Source organism: Seriola aureovittata, chromosome 7 (genome assembly GCF_021018895.1).
Source record: "Seriola aureovittata isolate HTS-2021-v1 ecotype China chromosome 7, ASM2101889v1, whole genome shotgun sequence".
Taxonomy (NCBI): Eukaryota; Metazoa; Chordata; class Actinopteri; order Carangiformes; family Carangidae; genus Seriola; species Seriola aureovittata.
This window is the reverse complement of record NC_079370.1, coordinates 27,141,222-27,163,460: the sequence shown is the minus strand read 5'-3', so window position 1 is coordinate 27,163,460 and position 22,239 is coordinate 27,141,222. Positions and strand designations below refer to the sequence as shown.

General features: G+C 40.1%; 1 protein-coding gene and 1 long non-coding RNA gene across 2 annotated transcripts in view; one reads left to right on the top strand and one right to left on the bottom strand.

The window, feature by feature from the left end:
• Window positions 1-1,500: 1,500 nt before the first annotated feature.
• LOC130171744 (uncharacterized) lies at window positions 1,501-2,432 on the bottom strand. The gene is made up of 3 exons (XR_008828200.1): window positions 2,392-2,432; window positions 1,703-1,772; window positions 1,501-1,607 (listed from the first exon to the last, which is right to left on the bottom strand). It is a non-coding gene; the product is annotated as an uncharacterized LOC130171744 (long non-coding RNA).
• Window positions 2,433-4,702: 2,270 nt separating this feature from the next.
• The window catches only part of LOC130172742 (scavenger receptor cysteine-rich type 1 protein M130-like), a 42,851-nt gene continuing 25,314 nt past the window's right edge, over window positions 4,703-22,239 (top strand). Inside the window, exons 1-8 of the mRNA XM_056381643.1 lie at window positions 4,703-4,871; window positions 7,524-7,556; window positions 11,004-11,153; window positions 12,018-12,137; window positions 13,052-13,216; window positions 17,333-17,479; window positions 19,706-20,020; window positions 21,731-21,880. Coding sequence (XP_056237618.1) covers window positions 4,829-4,871; window positions 7,524-7,556; window positions 11,004-11,153; window positions 12,018-12,137; window positions 13,052-13,216; window positions 17,333-17,479; window positions 19,706-20,020; window positions 21,731-21,880 — 1,123 coding nt within the window. The 5' untranslated portion in view covers window positions 4,703-4,828. The remainder of the gene's footprint in view (window positions 4,872-7,523; window positions 7,557-11,003; window positions 11,154-12,017; window positions 12,138-13,051; window positions 13,217-17,332; window positions 17,480-19,705; window positions 20,021-21,730; window positions 21,881-22,239) is intronic.

Below are 22,239 nucleotides of genomic sequence, written 5' to 3'. Positions count from 1 at the left end.
GCGTTGGAAATCAGTTCCTTTTACCACATACAATCAAGTCCATCTTTTTACCACACACTGTCACATGTGTCTTGTCCTACCACAATGTGGAACTGAGGTTCATTTTTATTATCCAGGGTAGCTCACCATCAAAGGTGTGTGATGATGATTCCTGCCATCAAGATTCAGATCACTGATTCTATAAAAGAAAATCTGACCTATAAAAAGGCAACAACAAAAGTTAGAGTTTCTAGTTTCTTATCTAAGGGTGTTGTATGACATGTTATGAGTTTCAACATGTAACCAGGGGCATTTCTAGACCCCCTGGGGGCCCTAGGCAAGAAGGACCATGGGGCCCCCCAGAATCATGATGAATGAAGTCCAGGACTACGAATCAGTAAAGAAATCTTTTATTAAACAATTAACATATAAAATAAATAATATATAACATAACTATCTGAATGCAAACTTTACATACAATATATAAATAACAGAAAAACAAACAACTGAAATGTGCAAAATTTTCCGAATGATTAAAAACGCAACCAAGCAAAAAAAACAAACAAGGAATTGAAGTGGAAAGGACGAACTTAAAACTTGCTGTGACACCTTGGTCCTATATCCACAGTCCAATAGTAGTGCCTTTTTTTCTTAAAACTGCTGCTTGCGGGCCTTGGCTTCTGCAAATGCAGCCACTATGTCTTATATGTCTAAGGACCTCCGAACATCTCTTTCTGTTGAAATGAGTGCCAGTCCTGTGAGCCTCTCCTGGCACATGGTTGACCTTAAATAGGTTTTGATCAACTTCAAAGCAGAAAAGCTCCTCTCACCAGAGGCAACAGAGACAGGAAGAGCCAAGAGGAGACGCAGTGCAATGCTTAGATTACTGTACAGATCCAGCCCCCTACTAGCAACTAGCCAGTGACAAACGGGCCGCACCAATCAGGCCAGAGAGGGTGGAGCCTGGCAGACAGGAAAATTAAACACAACAAAAATGGCCAGAGTGGCGGCCGTAACAGATGCGTAGGCCCACGCAGGCTGGAATGACGACCCAGATTCTGTGACCAGAACCAGCTCACAAAGCTCCTATAGGCGAGATACCTGTACTGACTAAAACAACTGGACAGGGCATTTAGTCTAGCAAACATATATCTATGTTGTGTCACAATTTTTTTATATGGATCCAGTGAATCCTGCAGCTATTTCATTACCACTGATTATAAGTCCCTCATTTGATGTAAATAAATGCTTGATCGTTACTAAAGAAATGACTCCTCTGAATTCATATATTATATGCACACTATCTGCTGATAGAAGAACTTTACAAATCATAGAGCAGCTAAACTAATTTATTTGAGGGTGTGTTACTCCATTTGTGGTGTGTTATTACCATTGTAAAATTATGTGCACTGAAGTAAAACAATACTGCCTAACATCTTTTATTTAGATTGAAACTATGTTTTTACAAAGAAGCAAAAATGTACTGGTGTATTCCTCTCAACCCTAAAGTACCGCAGTCAGCGCTGTACATGTTGCAGGCAGAACACATTGAGGCAGAGCGGCTCCAACCCAGGACGGTCTACCATACATGGTAAATCTTCCACGATCTCCCATAGCCATCTGGTAACCTACAGTGAATTGCAAATGGTAAATGCTATGGTTTATTATAAATGTAATGTAATCAAAACAAATTAGTGATTAGTTTGTCCAGTGAGAATGCTACCTGTGGTATCTCCTAGCAGCAGATATTCTCAGCTTCTGTGGGCATGGTTGCACAGTTTCCACAGGAGCACCTGTCCAAGATATAGAGAAAAATGGTAACATTCACCAAAATATAAAGCTTGTGAAATTCAAAAACTGACAGACAGTGGAGCTAAGGTGGGTAAGAAGTAAGCTTGGCTACATATCAAGTGCATATAACATAGGTAATTTATAACATGTCACTTATTGCATATAATGTTGACAACAGTGTAGTGTAGAAAACTGCCCAGTTTAGTCTTTGACTAAAGATTACTGTTGCTGTCAGACATGTTTATGCTGATTTACAGCTTTCATTGTAATACACAAAATAAATTTACTTCATAAAGGAAGATGTCATGATGAGCATCTCTGCTCAAAACATTGAGAAAAATAATTTACTTCAGCATCTATTAAAATATCTGACTAGTACTGACATTGAACACCTGTAGCAGTCTAGATACAACAAACATTTTCATAGACTGTAAAAGTATATCTAAGGAGGCATCTACATTACACAATTCACAATAGTGCTTATTTACCAAAAGAGCTCCCAGTAATGACGAGACAGTAACAGTTAGCATTAGCTACCTAGCTACATGTTAGTAACTGTGTGCCAGCACACATCAACAAACTGAAAATGTAATGTCAAAATACACAACATTGGTTTCCAACCATTCAGAAACGTCCTGCTGCAGTTGTAGAGTTTGAACTTCAGCAGCCTCTCCCTCTGACATGTTTTGGGGACCTCTGTGACTTATTTAAACTTGTTGAAAAGGAACATAATATGTCCCCTTTAACGGATTCCACTCTGCAGTTCAGTTCATACACTTCAGTTGTGACAGTTGTGAAAGCTGGCTTGGTTTTCTCATGATACAGGCTTACGCAATGTGCAAATCAAAAGAAATCATCTCTATCTAAGTTATCAAATTTCACATGAGAGAGGAGAGTGATAGAGAGAAGGCCAGCACTCATAACTCATGTAATGGTTTATTTGCTGTACTGGAGGTGATGCTCAGTGAATCGGAAGCGTGGCTCAGCACCATGGAACCCAAATGATTAGCTGCTGTACTTAGCCAGACCCCAGTCCAACTAGTGTAGCTCCTACTCTCCCTCCAGTCTTTCCCAAGCAGCTGAGAAGCCAGGGTGGCTGGGCGACCTCCTGTAACAAGAGGCGTAGTCCTAATCTCACTACCTCCACCATCAACCAGTTTATGTTTCAAACAGGTTCTCCCCACTGACACACCCACTGAGAAACAAACTGTGGTCATTGGCAGGTCTAATCTGAGACACTGGCGACCATAGTCAAATGCATCCCTGGGGTCAGAGTTTATTAGAAAGCCAAAGCCTTGACAACCCAGAGCTGAGGCCAGGAGGCAGAGTCGCAGTCTTACACACTTCTCTGAGTTTCTCTTATAGTTTATTTGGTTAAAGGAGGCGACAGCTCTGTTTGCCCCCCACCCTCCTAAATTTATTGAATCAAAAATAAACACAAGAGGAGTTCTACATAAAAACCTAACAGAACCAATAAATATCAGATCACTCTCTTCTTAATGCCTATTGGTCAATGATCCGATAACTGATCCTCCTCTATCTACTCTCACGCAAACCTGGCTGCAGCAGGAAGAATATGTTAGTCTGAATAAGTCAACACCCCCTACTCACACTCATTTTCACATTCCTCGAAGCACAGGCTGAGGAAGGGTCGCTGCAATATTTCAATCCAGCTTATTAATCACCCTAAACCTGAACTTAGTCACAGATTTCACACAAGATAGAAAGGAAATGGCGTTCCACTGATCTGGAACAATTTCAAAAGACTTTTAAAGATAGTGTACTAACATACAAAAAAAGCCTCCGTAAAGTTAGGACTTCCTATTATTCATGGTTAACAGAAGAAAACAAGAACAATGTCGTTGGCATTAAAGGACCTGTTTTCTGCTCTCTCCAATCCAGGTCTCGTTTTTGAAGATGGATTCTAGCATCAGCAGGATCAATACCATTTTCTGTGTTGGGCTCATGTCAGAGTAGAACTGTCTGAGCAAACACTGTTCCATGTCGTGAGCACACAGACGTGCACGCACTCTTTGCCACTGCTGTTGTCATGTTGTGCACTCAAACGTGAACCAAGCAACCCACTTCGACACAGTAGACACATTAAAGCAACAATGTAATTCGTCACATACAATAGATAGAGCCATACCATGTGAGTTCAGTCCTGACTGCAGCGGAGGATCCACCTGCCCCCCCCCCCCCCCCCCCCCCCCCCCCCACCCACCCACCCACCCAGCTTTCCTGTCTATCTCACTGTCAAAAGTCAGAAATGTCGCAAGAAGAACTTTAGATAATGAACACAGTGAAGAAACAATTGTGTTGTAATTTAGCAGTGCTGCATGAATGAATGAAGCCACTTTTGTTCTGCTTCAGTTGGGAATCAAACCCACGTTTCCCAGGTAGCAGGTATAGCTACCATCCTTAAAATGATTGCAGACCTTTGCTAAATCATTTAGTGGTCATTAAAATGTTTTCAGATTTAGTTTATTGATGATGAAGATTCGTCATAGATCATGACACTGCTCTCCCCCGCATGAAAATACATGAGCTGCTTTTAATTTAAAAAAGCATCGATATCGACCCGTATGACTCACATGTTCACCTCTCAACAAATCAAGTTCATCCTACAGAGTCCGTCTGTGCTAATTCTGAGTTTTAATTCACCAAAGTGTGTCCACAGGGATCATGGAGCCAGTTTGATACTAACAGACTATCACATTCCTCTGAGAGACGTGGAGTAATTCCATTTCAGATCTAAAGCCTGATAAGTTCTACTACTGCACACACACACACACACACACACACACGTATATGGATTTCTTGTGTTGATCAGGAGGAACCCAGGAGAATGAAGGGTTAAATGTGAACTGTGTGCGAAGCTGAATAATTCTGTTAACTCACCCTTTAATCTGTGGTTTATTATCAGCTTCTGTTCCGAGAAGCTGCTCATCAGTTTGCTGATGAGGAGATAAACGATTGAAACAGGACATGTGGTTAACAGAGGACGAGTCCAGCAGTCAGGGGACAGAGGGAGACAGAGACAGACGTCTACCTGGACATGGCTCGCCTGCTGATGGTGCTGCTGCTGCTGTGGAGCTCAGGTAGGACTCTGCTTTAATGATGGATGTGAGAGGAACATATCAGTGAAAGAAACCGAGCAGGAAAACAGTCTGATCAGAGTCTGATCGTCCGGTACTGAACAGTCAGTCAACAAAGTCATTTCATTGATAATGAAAATTATCATTAGGTTCAACCTCTGTACTTTTCAAAATACTGCAGAGAACTATTAGAAATCTTATGAAAAATCTGTGGTTTTTGTGGAGATCATTATGAATTAATTTAATGATAAATTGTAATTTGTTGATAAATAAATGTACTTTTTTTAGTGACTTTGTATTAATACATAATTTCAATAGGTGACTGTGATTGAGAGATTGTGTAGATGTGTGTGGTAAAGACAGAAAAATAGAAAATAGAAAAGGATTAATACAGAGAGATAGATAATCAAATAAATGAGAAATATATGCATACAGAGAAAAAAAAAAAATATATATACATATATAAATGAGATATTTGAGACACTTCACAATACCAGGGTATATATCAGTATAATTATTAATGTTTACAACATCGTAAGTAATAAATACAGGATTTTTATACACACGTGTAACTAAACATATGATTATTATAATTAGTAATGTAATACTCAATTGTGTTATACTATTTCAACATATTATTATCCTTATTGAATCTCCTCCCTCCACATCTTCATCCCTTTTTTCCACTTTGCTCCTTGTATGTTTATACGTATGCATGTGTTTATATGTGTGTGCATGTATATGTGAATTCATATGGATTTCAAATGGGCTGTAGATGTATTCAGAGTATTGGTTCTCAGGCAAAAAAATATTCACATATTTAAATCACACAGTGAATTCATGTTTGTAGGACGTTGGTGAGGGGCAGCCAGGTGGAGCAGGTTCTGTTGTGGTGTTGTGGACAGATGTTGATACATTTTCTATAGAGATGTGATCTATAAGTAAGTTCATCCAGTGAGCAACATGCATGCTGTTCTATGATTTCCAGTTCATGAGGATAGTTTCCTTGGCAATAGTTAGGGCTACGAGGAGAAATCGGCTGTTTGATTTATTCAGGTTCATGGTAGGTTGATGGCTGTGATGTTATATTTGTTTTGAATGGATGATGTAGCTTGCAAATATTCTAGAAAATGTTAACTCCCAATGCTGTACTCCTGGACCAGATCTGGGAATGAAACCAGAGTGTTATTGCAAAAGATGTGTTTAAGGTGTGTGATGCCTTTTTCGGCCCATGGTCTTTTGTTACCCATAAAGTCAGGATTATTCCAGATAGCAGTGAAGTTGGACGGCGTGAGAGTGGTTTTAGTGATTGTGTGAAATTTCCACCCGGCTGTCAGAGTCGCTGCTATTGTTAATGTTTTGAAACAAGGAAGACTTCTAATTGATTGGCTGCAAAGTGGTAAATCTGAAATCCGAATGTCCTTACAAATTGCTTGTTCTACAGCTAACCATGTGTGATCTGATCGACTGGCCTTGATCCATTTGATTATGTATTGAAGTTTCTTTGCCAGGGAGTAATGGTAAAGGTGGGTGTGTCTAGTCCTCCTTGTGTTTTTTTTTTTCACAGAGTAGTAGTAGAATACTTTAATTCTTTGTGTCTTGTCCTTCCACTAGAACTTGAAATGATTGAGTCCAGAGATTTGAACCAGGTGATAGTGGGTTGAGAGGGGATCATTGTAAATAAATAAAACTTTAATTTGGGGAGTACTGTTATTTTGAAGGTGGCTATTCTGCCCATAGTGGAGAGTGGGAGGTTTATCAAACAGTGGAGGTCATCATTAATTGATTTAAGTAACGGGGTGAAATTGCCTACTTACGAGACGTGATCTGTGCATAGAGGGATACGTGGTGTGTTGGCTGCCACATCCCTCCTGTCACTGTGCTGATTGTTGTTTTTTTCTTAATTTCTTTTAATTTGATGAGCCAGGTATTTACAAGATTTATTGCTGTGGTGGAAGTTTTCTTGATGAAGTCTATGTATTAGGAATATTTATATTTTCATGTATTTGAAATTCTTGATTTATTCTGAGTGTCATCTGTCGGGTTAGTTGCATTGATATTTTGGAGTTGTTTAATTATTTGTTACAGTTCAGTTTCTTTCTCTTTTTCTTTCATTTATTTGTAAATGAAGAATGAAATTGTTATACCTCTTAAAGCCGCTTATAGTTTGTTTTATTAAATGTAGGAAAACAGTGAGAAGTGCAGCGAGAAGGACCCAGAGCTCTGAGTGACGTCTTCAAATGCCTTCTAGTTCAAACCTTCAAATGATTCACTTCACTGTCATTCAAGACAGAGACAAGCATCAAATCATTTGGGAAGCTAAAAGCAGGAAAAGCTTTGACTTTGATGTATATATTGTACACAGTGCTGCACTCAGCAACTCTCTTCAGCCACATCTCTCAGTGCTGACAGTGGCATTTGTCTACTACCTCCAAGAGAGGGCGCCCTTGAGCCAATAATCCATACAGATACGTGACTATAAAATGATGGCAAATAAAGCCAGTGGAATCAAACACTATACAAGGTCATTGTTTCTGATAGAAATGATGTTCCGATGTGAAAATATGACCAAGTGTTCATTATCTGTAGTAGAGGTCACAGCTCTGCTCCAATCAAACTGCTGCTTCATGTGGATGTTTCTGATTTTCTCCTCAGGACTCCGGGCTGAGGGAAACCATCAGTCACCAGGTAAACAGAGAAGATTAAGACACATGAAGGTGGTGGTGGGCGAGTCAACAAAGTGTCTGACTTTGACTCCACAGACGATTGTTCACATCCTGGTTCCTACTAACAGACAGTGTTGGTTTCTTTTAACTCTAACGACAAAGCTGAGGATTTGATGTTATTAGACGTGGGGTTGTGTGAGGTCATGTACAGTCAGTGTGTTACCTGCAGTAGATTCAGTTAGGAGAGGCAGAGTGATGAGCTGCTGTGGGCGGGGCCAGCAGGGAAAACCTGTTTTAGACACTTTTAAAAATGTCCAGAAATAAACTAATAGCCCTTTACCTTTGAACAACCAGTGAACTGATGTATTACTACACACACCCTTGTGCGTAGTAATATGGTAGTTCAATGGTTGAAACATGTAGTTCCAAAGTAAAGAGCTGTTTGACGTCAGAGGAAGTGGTGAAAATATTCAAAATAAAGTGGACACTTCAACTGGTATCAGTTTTTTTTTCTGTGGGCATTTTTAAAAGTGTCTACAACATGTTTTGCACAGCAGCTCATCACTCCGCTCCTCTAAACTGAATCTACTGCAGGTAACACACTGACTGTACATGACCTCACACAACCCCACGACTAATAACAACAACTATACCTTTAAAACATAACTAAACCTCCCATACACAAATGTCATATATGAACATATATTGAATGACCATATATAAAAATAAAAACATATATGTCAAAATTATGTATAAAACCTTTTAGAAATTGTAACAATTTCATATCTTGACGTGTATGTCTAGTCCATACAAATGTTTATGTTTATATTGTAGCCTGTCAGTAGGCCTATATGTGTCACGGTGCGGGTAAGGCTGGACCCAAATGCAGCCAACACAGGGGAATGAAGTGCAAAGATGTTTTAATAACAAAAAGGTGCCAACTTACAAACAAGGAACGAACTGAACAGCAGCTGAAGCACGGGGAAACACAGGGGACTACTACAGCAGGTTAAACAGAGGACAATTACAGAAGACAACAACAGGCGACATGACAAACCAGACAGGAACAGACGAACCGACACTACGGACACAAGGGAGGCGAGGGGGATTGAACACAGGAGAAACACATTAGGGCGGGGCAGACAATCACCACACAGAGAAACAGGACCAAGACAGGAAGTAAAAACATTGACACACAAGGAAACCAACTACAAAATAAAACAGGAAGTGACAAAATCCAAATAAACTCAAACAGAAAGTGTCTGCCATGGCAAACCATGACAATATGTTTATATTATATACAGTAGAGTCTAAAGGTCTGACATCACTTTCCCAGAATAGGAAGATAGACATATTTAAAATTTATGAGAAATGAATCATGAAAACATATGTAAGCATATATACATTTTATATTTTTCTTATTCAATAAACTTGTTAATACAAATCAAATATAATTCATTACCATATATGGTCTCAACATGTACAATATAAAAATTCATCATAGATATTTTTAATATATGTACATATACAAATTGTAATGTGTATATTTCATATATGTTATAAACTGATATCTTCATATCCAGAGGATGCAGACATGTGATTATTATATTTCTGTATGGGATCAACCCTACAGGTGGCAGAATATGTGTACATATGTTAAATAGATTATGGGACATGATATGCAATATCCCAGTGACTACTGGGAACCTGATTCAAAACCTCAGGAGGATGAGTCCACTTTGATTTTATAGAAGATTTTTTTGAACATAGTAAATATTAGACATTCTGATCCACACTCAGACCAGTTAGTGGCAGTAATACAAGAAGGAGAAGAGCACTGGAACAAAAAGCAGCACGATGCCTGGGCTGTGTTCAAAAAGTCTTTTTATTTCTGAAGGGTCAAACTGACTGACATGAGCTCAAGTATCTGAGCAGCCTCATGATCAGAGCTGAGGAAATGAGCTTCACTGCTTCATATCTTATTTCCTTTACCAAAGGAAAGGAGATAATGCCGTCCCACAATTCATTGCTGCAGCAACATTTAAAGTGACGCACCATTGAAGTTTGACCACAGCAGAGACACATAAATGTAGAAACAACAGAGGAACTGTTTTATGTTTGTGACACGATCCAGAACTGATGGAAATCCTTGTCTGAGCAACTGAAGCCCAGATCCATAAATAAATATAAGCTTATAATAAATAAAAGCTTTATTCCCTTTAAATCAGTTAGGAGTCATGAAGAACAAGCAAAATTAATTTAATGTTAATAATCTCATCATCATCAGAACTAAATACCATAGTCTATACAGAAATGTTGTTTCATTAAATCCACTCCCATTGTGTAAAGGACTTAAACTTGATTTCTCTATTTAACAAATGTAAAGAAATGTCAGGAAACTATAAACTTCTGTCTGAATATGATTTATTCTCAGTTCCTTATTTCTATTTAATTATTATTTTAATGGCTCAACTTTCTCTATTTGTACTTTCTTTCATGTTTTCTTATTTCCACATTTCAATCCTGTTTGTTTTTCTGGTTAAAAGGAGTGTTTATCGTCCATTTGCTTTAAATGAAGTTAGTTTTAAAAAAAATGAAAATCTTCGTGCCAGTGCGGTCGGATTCTTTTCCTAAGTCCTTATGAATTCTCCTTCACGTCATGATGTTTTCCACCGAGGTGGAGGAGAAGTGGTTAGAAAGGAGATTATTTTGACTTTTCGACTGCAGCCCTGATCTGTTAATATGTACATCCATGCTGTAGACACTGAGCACATCCCACCTCCCTTATTCCCAACTTCCTATTCCTCAACACAAACACTTGTGGTAACGTTGGAGGCAGTGCACCACCTTTCCACAGATATCTATCAATTAATACCTTTCATGCCACTGCCAAATCACACCTTTTATGAACCTGCCTCTTCACTAGTTTATCTGTGCTAGTATAACATGACTGGTTATGACATTTGAATCATAACCAGGATTATTAAATATTGAATTTGTTTAGCCTCTGAGCAGTGAAGAGCATTTAAACACTGAGCTTTGACTGATCTGAGCACAGTACAAATACAGAACACAGGTTTAATAAATGTGCAGATGTTTGAAAATATTCAGACATACTGAAACGCTGAGCAGTCAGTGGTAGGTGTGCGGACTAACTAGTATTTTGTCAGTGTGAATTTGGGCAAATACAAACTCCAGACCATGAAAAGTTGCCAGAGAAGAAATCAGGCTGACAGCTGATGCTGCTGTGATGACATCATCAGAAGCAGGAAGGACGTCTTGTGTCCTCATTTCCTCTCTCCTCACATCTTTTCCTGCCTCTCTCCTCCTGTCTCTAGTGCCATGAATGAAGATGTGAGGAAAAGACAAATGAGGAAATCTTATGAAAATTTGGGAATTGAGTACTGTATTGAGATCTGTGCTTCATCTTTTGCCTATCGTATCCCATAATCCTCTGTTTTCCTTCCAGGTGCTCAGTGTGAATCCACAGCCAAGACTGACATCGTGCTGTTGGTGGACGACTCTGGAAGCATCAGGAATGACGACTTTGCATCCATGCTTGTCTTTCTTGCTGACGTGGTCAGACGCTTTGACATCGGCCCAGACAAATTCCAGATTGGTAATATTTTTACTGTCTCAGTACTATTACTGCTACTGTTTCTTTATACTCAAATCTTTACACCACAATGTGAAAGTACAAGTACAGGTCCTGTTTTCTTACTTTATATAGTAACACTCACTGGCCTTTGTGCTGCAGCTACAGAAATGGTTTATTACTGTGCTCCAAATGTCGGTTATCTGTTTTCTTAATTACTGATAATCGGTATCGGCCGATCACTATTAGAAACCCTCTAGTGCAGATCCTTTAATTACTGCATGTTCTTTCTTTTAAATGTGTTTAATACACATCACACATTGTTGTCTTTGGTATTAGGCACTGGTATTCTAAGCACAGGAAAACACTGGTCAGCAAACTGGGACGAGGAAAACAACTACTTGCACTTGAACTTAGTGAGGAAGGAATTTGTCCGAGATCATAGTAGAGTGAACAATCTGGTGACCAGAGGAGGAGAAGCTGGAGTTCTTCAACTGGGAGCTTAATGAGATGATTGACCGCAGGTGTGGAGTGAAGCCACGCCCACAACACAGAGACACTCGGGGGAGGAGGAGTCACAGGGGAGAACAGGGAAACGCACAGAAACACAGGGAACAAATGTAATGTCGTGGGGCTGTGACTACAGGTCTGCTTCCTGTCCAAACAGCATTCAGTATTTGTGCTCCACATATCTGAACTGCTGGAAATCTGCAGCTCTGCTCCAACCCTCACTTCTTTTAAATGTTATTTTGCTCAAATTAAATATGATGCAGTATATGTGTGTTTTTATATTGTCTTTCTAAATGCCTTGATTTTCTTTGTATTGTCTTGTTGTTGAAGGGTGCCAGACAATACACATGCTCTGCCTGACCTGTGTGTTTTCTGTAGGTGTGACTCTGTACAGTGACAGTCCAAAGACCATGTGGAACCTGAACACCTATCAAAACAAAGAATCCCTGCTGAGCGCCATAGCCAACCTGAAACAAACTGGAGGAGGCACCATGATAGGTGATTTACCATCATGTTGTCCAGTCCACACCACACTGTGGAACCAGCAAAGGTTTTGACCTCAATCTGTTTGTCATCATAAAACACTGAGAGCAGCAACAGCAGGTGATAAATGACAGTGTTGATATTGTTATAGTAATTACAGTCAGTGTAACAGTATAATCACAATGTTGAATAACACTTTAGATCACAGCTTTTAAATGACAGTGTCAATATTTTGTTCATACAGGGCACCAATCAAATACTCACTGGATACATACATGTCCAGATACAAGCAGAATCTACAGCCAATAAGGAGAAACTCATTTGTATCTAAGGAGACAGAAATAAATGACACTGATCAGCACATATGAAGTCATTACAGGAACATACAGGGACCAACAGGCTGAGCCAAGATGTACTTGAATAACAACAAGGTGATGACAAGGAGTCAGTCTACGTCTGTGGTGTTTTCACCCGTCAGATGGATCCTACATCAGATCCCAGAAATATATCACTGGTCCCCACAATTTCAGCACCATTTTAGAAACATGATTTAAAGTCATCATTTATATGAAGGTGCACCCGTCCTCCTACAGTTAGTGTTACGCCCATGAAGTTGCGCGCTCCAGGGGTGACATTTAAAAAATGAGTGCCTGTGAGGACAAATAACAAAGGCACTGTGGGTGAGCTGGTCTTCAGTTGCTTTATTTAAAACACATTAACTGACAGCTACCAGCGGAGGAGGGCAAACTTCAACTCTCACTTGCTTACATTAGAAACACTCAGCTAACACCGACAGTTACACATTTAACATATGAGCAAAATCATTGAAAGCACATAACAATACACGAAACAGAACCCTCTTATTCCCACTTTACAACACAAGTGTCTTTTGATAAAGTCTTTGATGTCTCTTTATTACTGTCATACAGGAAGGGCTCTGGACCGCATCAACCAGATGAGCTTTAAACCCCATGTGGGAATGCGTGCGGACTCCCGTAAAATTGCTGTTCTGATCACCGACGGGAAATCTCAGGATGCCGTAAACCTCCCCTCACAGAACCTGAAAGACAGGGGCATTGAGATCTACACTATCGGTGAGTGACAGTTTGAATAGTAAGAAAGCAGCAGAGTCTCAGAAAAGTTCAAGTGAGGAAGAGCTGTGAAACTACAACACTTTACCACAAAAGAATTAAGTGAGTTCCTGTTTGTCAGAATGAAAATGTAAAATTGTATTTATATAAACCAATATCACAAATCACAAGTGGCTTTAACGAAACACAGTTTACAGTATGGACAATCAGAATGACAACAGTATAGACTGGAAACAATAAGGAAAAATACAATCCAGGATTAAACAAAGAATAAGGTGCTAATTGAAAGTTAAGGCATAAAGATGAGTTTTAAGTCTGGATAAAGTTAAAATACTAAAGTTATAATCTGTAAATTTTCCATATTAAAATGTCTAAAAACAATAGACCTATGTTCTATATGTTGTCGAGTTGTGTTCTTACATTATCACAAATGTTTCCATCAATTCTCAAACCAGAGAAATCTGTGATTTTCATCATGGTAACGTTTCATTGGTCGCCTGTCAATGACATCATATCCTCTATGATCATGTGTCTGTGTGTTTGTCTGACAGACAAGCTCAACATTGACTTTTATCTAGTTTTAAGCCACATACACTTTTTACACCTTGGTGGTTTTCAGCTCTATATTTGAACCAGATGAAGGATTTTAGTCGTCGGACGTCTGGATCTGAAGTTATCAGAGAAACAAGCTGAGGAAATGTTAGACAGCTCAGCTCCCAGCTGCTGGAGACGTCCTGTGCTGTGTCACTGAAGAGCGTCGCTGAATCTCTGATTGTTGAAGCGAAACTGCTTTCTGGGTGTTTCTACAGGTTTTAATCCCCTGGTGTGTTTGTTGTGGAGAGGAGGACACCTCTGTGGATAATTCAGCTGCTGGTAAAAACCTGCTGAACGTCTGCTTCATAAGTTATCAGAGAAACAATCAGAACAAAGGTTAGCATCAATCTCAGCTCCAACTCTTCCCCGAGTCTCTGTCCTCTGTACAGCGTCGCTTCAACACTGACTTTAAATGTCAAACTCCTTTATTCAGTGTTTTTACTGGTTAGAATTGCTGGGTCTGTTTGATTTCCTGAACCACTAACACTGAAGGAATCCAAACCGGGCGGAGCTTATGGTAATGGTGGTGAAGACAACAACTCCAATGATCCCATGCTATTTCATGACATCACAACCTGGGTCACAACCTCTATGCGGGCTGTTAATACTAACCCTAACCCTAACCCCATGCTATTTCATGACATCACCCAACGCCGTCTTTTGTTATTGTTTGTCGACACCTCGAGGCAGAAGTTACAGACTTTGAGTTTAAACACGTCATCAGACAGTCTGATGTCAGCAGGGAGGTTGTTCTCATATAGGAATCCCAGCGGCCTTTTCCCAGCAGACATGTTTGTGGATTGAGTTAAAATTCTAGCTGCAGCATTCTGACCCATCTGAAGACTTTTTCTAACAGGCTACAGAACAAAATGTTAAAATAATCCAGTCTGGATAACACTAAGGTGTCAAATAGAAGAGACAGAAGCTTAGCTATGTTGCGTAGAGGGAGCTGCCACAGAGGTGATAAAATACTTTGACAGCTGTTTTTCTGTCTGTCTGTCTGTCTGTCTGTCTGTCTGTCTGTCTGTCTGTCTGTCTGTCTGTCTGTCTGTCTGTCTGTCTGTCTGTCTGTCTGTCTGTCTGTCTTGTTCTCTGGTGAAAACACATGTTCAACATCCTGCAGTAATAATAAAAAACACTGAGAAATAAACTAATACACATTAAATAATAACAGATCAGGTGATGATTAGTAAAGCAGTGCATTCTCCAAAATGCATCTGTATGATCAGGTTTGTGTCGACTCGGGAGGATTTCATTTTACTTTAAAATCTTACTTTCAATTCTCTCAATGGAAAAGAAAAAAATAAAACTAACCTGTCCTAGACGACCTAACTAAAGCTAACTGGCAGCCTATTAGCCACAGTCTGTTGTAGCTGTACCTGTTGTAATGTAGCTGTGGTCCCAGCTGTGGGTTGAGGTGTGAGAACATTTCCTCTGTCCCACCAGGTGACATCCAGCTGGAATATGAGCCTTTCAAACAGCTGATCAGGTCACTCTCCATTAAGATCCATGACTCGTGTGTAGATCCTGAACACTGAACAACAATGTCTACAACTGTACAGGCAGCATCAATACAACCTGTGTGTTGATGGTGTGATTTTGTTTTCCTGTTTACAATTACCTCCTCCTCTTGTGATGGTGCAATAACTTTTAGATGCGTTCCATCTGTGTCACCGATCACAGCAGGTAGACCGACCATGAAGCTGCTTCATGTCTCTGTAGTTGTTAAACATCTAAAAGAAATCGTATGAATTCTCCTATGATGTCGGGTCAGGGCGCGTTTATTGTTTGGTTAATAGATCGGCTTTTCCCTGTTGCCTAGTAACGCAGCGTTGCTTATCACTGATCTGGTTGTTTCAGCTGCTAGAAGATATTATTGTATCCCTCACACAGCGATCATTATTCCCATGTGTTGGGTCGTATCTTTTAAGTAATTCAGCATCATTTAAGGTTTCTAGAACATTGTGACGTGGAATGACAGCAGCCCTTTAAGATTCTTTGTGATTTAGTTTGTTGAGTTAGGAATCCTCGCCACTGTATCTAACTTCTCCCAGACTTAGGTGCTACTTTTAGTGCTAAGTGACTTTGTGATTTAGTCTTAGTCCTAACTTTAGGACTCCTAATTTTCCTGTATGACACGCCCATTATTTTCTCCTAAATCAGCAAGTTAGGAGCTACTTTTAGCCTTAAGATGCTTTGTGAATACAGGCCCTGATGCGTTCAGCATTTATTTGAGAGTTTTGTTGAGGCTGGAGTTTTGCTGTTTAATTGGCCAATCTGTTACCAGTAGATGATGTATTTATTGCAACAAGACATCTTGTGTTTTTAATTGCAGCAGTGTGGAGATAGAATTGTAATTACCTTAGTGAGTTGTGATCACCTTGTGATTTCCTCAGGTGTTTTGTAGTACACTTCACTACCACTAGTGGTGGGAATGATAATTACATTTTTGTAATTGACATATTTAGAGACCTTATGAGTAATATGGTCTCAATGTTCTTAACAAAATCAAATCCCTGCTCACTACAGTGACAAGCTAGCCAGTGGTTCAGTACTAAACCTACTGTGCATATCATCATTACTCAACACCAGTAAGAGACCAGAGACAATGAATGGATGCCTACACATCTTTCTGGCAAACACCAACACCCCTGCTAGTAGAGCTGCACAATTAATCAAAATATAATCACAATTGCAATATGTCAAGTGAAATATCCAAATCACAGACGCTGCAGTTGTTTTGATGGAGGAAAAATGTCTCACAAAATTGTTGTGCATTGTTAGCATCATAAGTGTTGTGATGTTACAGAGATGCCCCAGCCAACAAATCATATTGTCCAAATGTAAAGGAACATGTTTGTTTGGTACAAGACCAACAAGAATCACACCATCATCCTTTTGAAAAAAATTCAGTGCAAATAAAATGATTGAGAAAAGTCAACATTGACAGGAGGAGACCTGCAGGCCAACAGGGCTACCAGCAGGGCTGGCAAAGGTTGAAAACTGGTTTGTAGTTGGGACCAGGCCTCACACTAGTGGTTTGATCTTTCGAGTCTTTCCACGCCAGCGTACAGGGACAAACTCCATACCACTTACCATCGAGGCTTTGTGAGTGCAGACACGTCTCTCAAGCAGAGACACCCTTTCTGCAAAAGCAGAGCAGCTGAAACAATCGTAACACAGTTAGCAAGGTAGCATTAGCTCTGTGTAACTACAGGCTGAGCTAGGATGCTAGGAGTCGAGTAGAATCAAGTGAGGCATGACTCAGGTCTTACTAAATGAATTAAAATCAGGCTACTTCCCTGAAGGAAGAAAGTCAAGCTAAGTCATGGGATATGCTTTAGCAGCAGTAATGTAAAGCACATGATTTCTAATTGCTGGGATTAAAATGTACATCATTGTAGTTTGTCACAGTTTAGTTTAGGCATCAGGAAAAAACAAATTTGTTACTTTGCCAACCAAAACATTTTTTCTTCTTGAGTTTCATGTTTGAGACACTGTGTTAACACATTATTTTTCTTTCAGGTGTGAGAGATGCTGACAGGTCACAACTGTGGTCCATTGCCTCTGACCCCAAAGAATCTCACATGTACCATATTCAGGAATTCCTTTCTTTCTCGGACATCACCAACAACCTCTACATCGACCTCTGTAACAGCACTAAAAGCTTAGGTAGGCAAGCATACAGCCATGCATGGTGGTTTAGCAACTCTGGCAGAGAAACTCACAGAGGGCAAAGTAAAATTCACATCATAAGGTGTTTAGTCAGAAAATCCAGGGTCAGGTAAGCAGTCCAAAAACTGCAAACAGTAACAGGCAGGGAGCAGCAGAAGTCTGAAAACCAAGTGACAAACCAAAGGGCAGACATGAGTAAACGGCTGGAGAGCAAAGCATACAGGAGACAACAGCCTTTTTTCACTGTGCGGTATCTGCACCACTCCACTCTGTTCGCCTCTTCTGGTTTTCCATTGGGCAACACTTTTGGATAGTACCTGGTACTTGTTCACATTTCCTCTGAGTTTCTAAGTGAGCGGAGATGATACCAAAGGTGATGTGAGATCACAGCAGACTAATGGTTGGTCAGATATATATAATATATATATATATATATAATATATATATATATATAGATATAGATATAGATATATATATATATATATATATATATATATAGATATATATATATATAGATATAGATATAGATATATATATAGATATAGATATAGATATATATATATATAGATATAGATATATATATATATATATATATATAGATATATATATATAGATGGCAACTATAGAAGAGACTGAAGCTGGAACTTGTGGATTCAAATGAGTTTATTTGCAAAAAAACTGAACAGAATGAAACAACACTAGTGTTTATACCATCACTGTCAGATACAGGTTTCCACTACACTTTCTTCAGAGCCATAGTGGGGGCTTCCAGGTTCCTTTTATTCAGTCTTACTGATAGGCACACCTTCCTGTTTGACATCTGCCATTGTTCATGTGTGTGTCGCTTGAAGATGACGTCCCAAATACTTAATGCATTGTTGCTACAGTAACGACACTGCATTGAGGGGGTACTATCTGCACTAGAAAAAGAAGATCCTGGTAATGAAAGTTTAGAGTCAAATTGAGTTGAGTTGGTACCATGTGGTGGGAAAATGCTAAAACACAATCTGGCAGAGAACAAAGAACACAGAACAGCGTATGGACATGTCCAACTGGTGGGAAACAGTAGGCACAGGTAGGTGGGCGGAGCAAAGGGGAAGAGGTTTAAGAGGCCTGGAAACACATGAGGACAGAAGCTGCAATGACACAAGTGGTAAGTACACATAAATAAAACAGGAAGCTGATAGTGAAAAAAGGGGTCACTGGCATACTGACGCACTGGTGTCAGGATCAATCTCAGGATATTATGCTTATCAAAGCTGTTAAACACCCGCTAAATTTTGGATGATACAGTTATATAAAGTATATAAAGTTGTCTTATAGCTGTGAAGAACTAAATAGTTTTCATTTAGCAAAGGAAGGACCTCATTGTTAAATTTGATGGAAAAATACAATGAGGCTTTGACTTCTGCTACGACTTCTTCCCTAACTTGTGTACAATTGTTTTCTGCCAACAATCCCTGCACAGATGGAGTCTGCTATTCCCCTCAGCTCCAGGTCATAGTGCCACCACCTTCCCAGGGCCTTCAGACAACAACACAAACTCAATATTATAATGTCATATAATATAATATATTCAACAATATACTCCAGGGATCCATTTCTCTGGCACAGTTGGTTTAAGATAAAATAAACTTAAAACACAATACATGGGCTCAGGTTCTGCACACAGCTACACTCATAGTGCATTCAAAATAAAGCAAAGTACATCATTCTTCATATAATACAAAATATCAAGAAAAATAAAATGAATGCTGTGTTTGTCTAGATGCCGAAAAAGCTTTTGATTGTGTCAGCTGGCAATATATATTTTTAGTACTAGAACATTTTGGATTTGATTACAACAAGATAAATAGTATTTAAACATTATATACAACCCCAACAGCAAAAATGAAGATGAACGGATGTCTAACTGATCACATTAAGCTGGAAAGGTCCACTCATCAAGGATGTCCTCTCTCTCCAACCCTGTTTGCACTTTACATAGAACCTCTGACATATGCAATGAGAGGAAACAGTATTCTTCAGGGAACTGGAAAAGAAGATAAAGTAGCGTGATACACCGATGATGTTTTGTTATACGTGGCTGATCAGGGTGTGTCACTCAACGCTCGGTTAGGTCTCCTTAACATATATATAAGCCGAACATGCAAGAAATACATTTTAACAATGAAATTACAACCCATCAGAGTTTGAATGAGCTCTCTCTCTCTCTCTCTGCAGACTCTGTCAGGCTGGTGAATGGAACCAGTCTGTGTTCAGGCAGACTGGAGGTGAAGTCTAACCAGTCTAACCAGTGGTGGTCCTCAGTGTGTGATGCTGACTTTGACCAGCAGGATGCAGAGGTGGTCTGTAGGGAGCTTGGCTGTGGGGCTCCTTCAGTCCTCCAGGGGGCGCTCTATGGAGAAGTGGAGGCTCCAATGTGGACCAGAGAGTTCCAGTGTGGAGGCAATGAGTCTGCTCTCCGGGACTGTAGGAGCTCAGACTCAGCTAGAACCACCTGCTCACCTGGGAAAGCTGTTGGACTCACCTGCTCAGGTAGAAGTGGAGCTGCAGCTTTGATTGGCTTCATCTCTGTTTTAATCAAACTCACTTTACTATTTTGTTATTGTTGGATATAACTTAGTAAATGAGATTGTGCAGCTGATAAATAAGGTGGGAACAGGAGAAGAAAAAAAAAGAAAAATCTTCGTGCCAATGCGGTCGGATTCTTTTCCTAAGTCCTTATGAATTCTCCTTCACGTCATGATGTTTTCCACCGAGGTGGAGGAGAAGTGGTTAGAAAGGAGATTATTTTGACTTTTCGACTGCAGCCCTGATCTGTTAATATGTACATCCATGCTGTAGACATTGAGCACATCCCACCTCCCTTATTCCCAACTTCCTATTCCTCAACACAAACACTTGTGGTAACGTTGGAGGCAGTGCACCACCTTTCCACAGATATCTATCAATTAATACCTTTCATGCCACTGCCAAATCACACCTTTTATGAACCTGCCTCTTCACTAGTTTATCTGTGCTAGTATAACATGACTGGTTATGACATTTGAATCATAACCAGGATTATTAAATATTGAATTTGTTTAGCCTCTGAGCAGTGAAGAGCATTTACACACTGAGCTTTGACTGATCTGAGCACAGTACAAATACAGAACACAGGTTTAATAAATGTGCAGATGTTTGAAAATATTCAGACATACTGAAACGCTGAGCAGTCAGTGGTAGGTGTGCGGACTAACTAGTATTTTATAAACTCCAGACAAAGTTGCCAGAGAAGAAATCAGGCTGACAGCTGATGCTGCTGTGATGACATCATCAGAAGCAGGAAGGACGTCTTGTGTCCTCATTTCCTCTCTCCTCACATCTTTTCCTGCCTCTCTCCTCCTGTCTCTAGTGGCATGAATGAAGAATTGAGGAAAAGACAAGTGAGGAAATCTTATGAAAATTTAGGAATTTAGTACTGTATTGAGATTTGTGCTTCATCTGAAACGGGTTCATGTAGGACCCAAATGCAGCACAATGGCAAGAGATAATTTGTAATGTTCTTAATTGAACACTTCACAGCAAGCAACATGGCAGATGAGCAGGAGTGAATGAGTCCTGAGTTCAGGGGGAGAGTCTGTGGCGGGGAGCACGGTTCGGGGAAGGAGAACCGGGAGACAGGGAACAGCACCGTTCAGAATGAAATGCCAGGTACTCACAGCTGTGGTAACGCTCAGGATGGCAGGCAAGCAGATACCAGCAGGGAGCGTGGAGAAATGCTGAGTAGATCTGGAGGCAGGTGAGCAGGGGCAGGTAAACAGATCACCAGGTGGAATCACCGAACAGCCAGGGAAACGGGCAGACAGACACCAGAGACTCTCCGGCAGAACTCGTGGTCAGGGACGAAAGGCTGAGGTGATTACCAGGGCTGATACAGACGAGCAGGTCAAAGGCAGGCAGAGTCGGCAAAGGGAGATTAGTCAGGAAAAAAGTTCTGGAAAGACTTGCATGACCCGAAGAACAATCTGGCAATGAGTCTCAGGAGGTGGGTGCTTATATCCAGGGTTGATTACTAATGAGGAGCAGGTGTGGAAGGTGGGAGAAAACTGTGGTGACTGATGAGGAGGCGGAGCAAACAGGTGAGTGGAGGTGAGTGGAAAATTACTGGGTGCAGGTGAATGGGAAAAGCAGGCAGGAGACCGGAATGGATTGTGACATCATCTTTTGCCTATTGTATCCCATAATCCTCTGTTTTCCTTCCAGGTGCTCAGTGTGAATCCACAGCCAAGATTGACATCGTGCTGTTGGTGGACGACTCTGGAAGCATCAGGAATGACGACTTTGCATCCATGCTTGTCTTTCTTGCTGACGTGGTCAGACGCTTTGACATCGGCCCAGACAAATTCCAGATTGGTAATATTTTTACTGTCTCAGTACTATTACTGCTACTGCTTCTTTATACTCAAATCTTTACACCACAATGTGAAAGTACAAGTACAGGTCCTGTTTTCTTACTTTATATAGTAACACTCACTGGCCTTTGTGCTGCAGCTACAGAAATGGTTTATTACTGTGCTCCAAATGTCGGTTATCTGTTTTCTTAATTACTGATAATCGGTATCGGTCGATCACTATTAGAAACCCTCTAGTGCAGATCCTTTAATTACTGCATGTTCTTTCTTTTAAATGTGTTTAATACACATCACACATTGTTGTCTTTGGTATTAGGCACTGGTATTCTAAGCACAGGAAAACACTGGTCAGCAAACTGG